Consider the following 3,726-nt stretch of genomic DNA (forward strand, 5'->3'; position numbering starts at 1 on the left):
TTATTTTAGCTTACTGGATTTACCCAAGGTCATCCAAATGTTTGTATGTTTCATTCACCTGTTCTCATCCTCAAGCAGGGATCTGGGTTGAAGGGGCAAACAGGAAGTGATGGAGTGTGGAGTAATTTACAGTGTGAGCCAGTACAGAGGTACTGGAGTACCTTAAGTTGCTGTTTTGAGAAGCTTTGTTCAGCATGTAACATTTCATTTCTGGTTTTATAGTTGATATATTGTGTATTGATGTAGCCAGAAATATTCTGGACTGTTGAGGTAACATATTGGTGTTTAATAGATTTCCAATTAACTTTGGTTTGTCTTGTAGGAGGGGCTTCTGGTATAAAGGAAGGAGGCAGAGGCTCCTCTCAGCAGAGGACCTGGTATAAGTTTTTTTGTGTTGTTTAATATCAGTTTGTAATGATAATTTGAATAGTTTATACTTAGTTTCCTCGTTGTTTGTTTTTTAATTTTTGATATATTTTTGCAATAATTCACCCTTGCACTACTGCACTTTCCACGTGTCTGGTGAAGAAATAAATTGAAGCACCAGGTGAAGAACTCCTGAGTCCATGTCTCCTCCTTCCAGCATGGGGCTAAACATTACAGTACGTATAAAAAACAACAGTTTAGTTCCAAATATCATCAGTATAGTGCCTTATCAAGTACTGCAAGAAGATAAAATACAAGATAGTACATAGATACATGACAAAAGTGACAGTACAGAATGTAAAAAATGTTAAGATTATGTAAATTCTTGAAGATATATGCTTGAAGTCTGTTGTGCCTTAAGCCACGTCTGAAGTATGTTTAAAAATGAAATAGTTGTTGCATTCGCTCAATTCAATTCAACATATTTAGCTGATGCTTTTTATCCAAAGCGACCAGAGTGTGAATTATACAGTGACAACCGGGGGGTCAACAATTTTTCCAGATCCAAAAGAAAACCCAGTACAGCACAGACGCGGGCTTCAGTGAACCAAAATCTTCCAATGCTTACAATATCCTTGCCTATTTAACTAATGTCATCAGTCTGTAGATGATGATAAACCAAATTCATCACACCAGTTCACGGGTGCCCCATACCACACGACAACTTTTGTAGTCACAGGTCACCAAGAAGTCAAGAGCAAAACTGCCAGCAAGTCAGACAACAGCAGACCATCATGACCGCTCAAAACAAACCCACACATAAAATACAGTCTGCATTATTATCTCTAATTCCTAAGGTTTTATCGTTCTCATCAAGTTTAAAGTTTCAACTTACTCTTTTTTAGCAAATATCTCCTTTCCTCTTGCTCATGTTGTGAATGATGTCATCTGCATCCAATAAGCAGTAGTCTGAAAAACACTGTTGTTGGGGAAAACAAATGCCATTTTTATTGTGAAAGGACTCACAAAACACTTCAAATGAAATAAAAAAACCTCTATATTGATGTAAAAAGGTATCTCTACAATAACTAATCCCCATTTTCACTGCTCATGCCTAAACACCAGTGTGAAATTACATAGTGACAATGAAATGATAGGGTGGACTCTCAGCTAGCTAACATCAGATGGCTCATTTTAAGTAAAAGAAATGCTAAGAACACGATCCTGTCCTGAGCTTGTCTGAATTATATTATTTTGGCAGTGCCTTCTCTGTGCTTTGATTTTGGTTCCTCTGTGTCTGGGTTTCAGTCCTGGCTGTGTGTCTTGTTGGGGAGTCTGGGTTTTTATTCCATGTCTTTGTTCCTAGTCCTGTGCTTTAGTTCATGTCGTAGTATTTGCTTCTAGTTCTTTCTCTGCATCATTTTGGTTTAGTCTGCTCTGTGTTCTAGTTCTGTCTTCTCATTTAGGTTTTGTCTGCTATGATCCCTGTGTTATAGTTGGTCGGTGTGTGTCTGTTTACATGGGTTTCTGTTATTGTCTGAAATTAGATTCTTGTCAGGTAATTTGTAACGTGTTCTGTCTGTGTTGGTTATTAATTTTGCCCCATGTCTGCCTGTCAGGTGAGCCTCTGTGTTTCCCTGCTGTCTCTCTGCCTGCCTCGTTAACCTGATCCTGGTCACCTGTGTTGTTACCCCGTGTGTGTGTGTGTGTGTGTGTGTGTGTGTGTGTGTGTGTGTGTGTATATATATATATACTTGTTTGTTTCCTCAGTCTGTGTCCGGTCATTGTAGTGTGTAGACGCTCTGTCTCGTGTTGTATTGTTTTACCTGCCCTGCTCGTCGTGTCACCCTGTTTCTGTGGATTTGGATTTCTGTTGGATCACCTGTTTATTTGGACTCTGTTGTTTTTGGATTCTGGATTCAAGTGTGCTCGGTTTTAATTAAACCTTCTTTGAACTGCACTCGCTTGCTCTGTGTCCTGCATTTGGGTCCACCAACCTGCCCCACCATCAATCGTGACATTAATGCTTGTATTTCAGATACTGTATTGTTGGTTTGGACATCACTGCTGGGTGAATTGACATTTAATGCAATTGTAGCCAATTGGAATATAAGATTATTCCCTTCAGCTGAAGGGGCAAAAATAATCGTCAAATTTCTAGACTCACTCAGTTGTAGGAAGGTCTGAGACACCAGAACTTCACATGAATAAAACCAGCTGCCATGATTGCTGGATTTTAATGGGAACTATAATCCAATATTGTTGGCAAAACAATGGAAACTGATGTGTTTTAAAAATAATTTGATCTGAAGGCAACATGTAGATAGAAAATGAGAAGCCCCAGGATTGAACCCTGTGGTACACCACAAGAAATCACAGCCTGAGAGAAAAACTGAGAAACTTCTTTTATAAAGACAAGAACAAAAGCAATGAGAACCTGAGTCTGTGATGCCAACCAGTTTATAGACATGTTTCATTCAAACTGTGTACATTTTTTTCTCCAATACTGAAGTATAACAGTACATACAGTATATTGACAGTATTGCATACATTTGTTCAAGATGAAACAAATCCAGACTTCATCATCACACTGAAGTTTAACAGTGTGTGACTCCCTCTAGTGGACGTTGTGGAGTATTCTGTTGTCTTTGCTCCAAAGGTTTTTGTACAGAGTTTTGGTGTTTCCTGTCACTGTGGGCTGCAGAGCACAGTAGTACACAGCAGAGTCAGACAGCTGAAGCTTCTGGATCTTCAGAGGAACTGATTTTGAGGTGGAATCAACTGTTGATGAAAACCTTTCCTTAAACTCGGCCTCTGTTTTTACTTCGACCCCTTGCATGCGGCTCAGCATGAATCTGGGGCTGTTGTTTCCATCCTGTTTGTACCAGAACAAAGTTGGACTTGTGTAACTCGTCTCAAAAGTACAGCCAAGTGTAACTGTGTCTCCTTCAGCAGCAATGACATCTCCTGCTGGCTGGGTCACTCTGTCTTCTCCTTTACACTCTGGGGAAGAAGAGAACATGCAGAGGAAGAGATGGATCAATAAAGATGACTGATTAAAGGAGAACAATCAGTAGGTTTAAAGAGTTACCTAGCCAGAGAGTCAGAATCAGGATGTTTCTCAGCCAGTGGTTCATGTCTGCAGTGAGAGGGGAGGAGAGAGAGGAAGAACATTGATACTCTGATGGATCTGGGCCTTCACATCATTGGCCCTTCCTCTTCATCATCTGTTGAGGAACTCTCAACATTTACATCTCAGCTGTTTAGCTGATGCTCTTATCCAGAGCAGCTCATAATGAGGAGCTTTAACATGTGAACTTTCTGTTACAACAAAGTCTCTTTAACCACTTTTCACCCTGG

General features: G+C 39.9%; 1 gene segment (V, D, J or C); it reads right to left on the minus strand.

The window, feature by feature from the left end:
* Positions 1-2,975: 2,975 nt before the first annotated feature.
* LOC123966664 lies at positions 2,976-3,716 on the minus strand. The segment is given in 2 exon segments: positions 2,976-3,369; positions 3,458-3,716. Coding segments are annotated over 2 exon segments (432 nt in total).
* Between the last annotated feature and the right edge of the window lie 10 nt (positions 3,717-3,726).

Source organism: Micropterus dolomieu, unplaced genomic scaffold (genome assembly GCF_021292245.1).
Source record: "Micropterus dolomieu isolate WLL.071019.BEF.003 ecotype Adirondacks unplaced genomic scaffold, ASM2129224v1 contig_13942, whole genome shotgun sequence".
In the NCBI taxonomy this organism is placed as follows: domain Eukaryota; kingdom Metazoa; phylum Chordata; class Actinopteri; order Centrarchiformes; family Centrarchidae; genus Micropterus; species Micropterus dolomieu.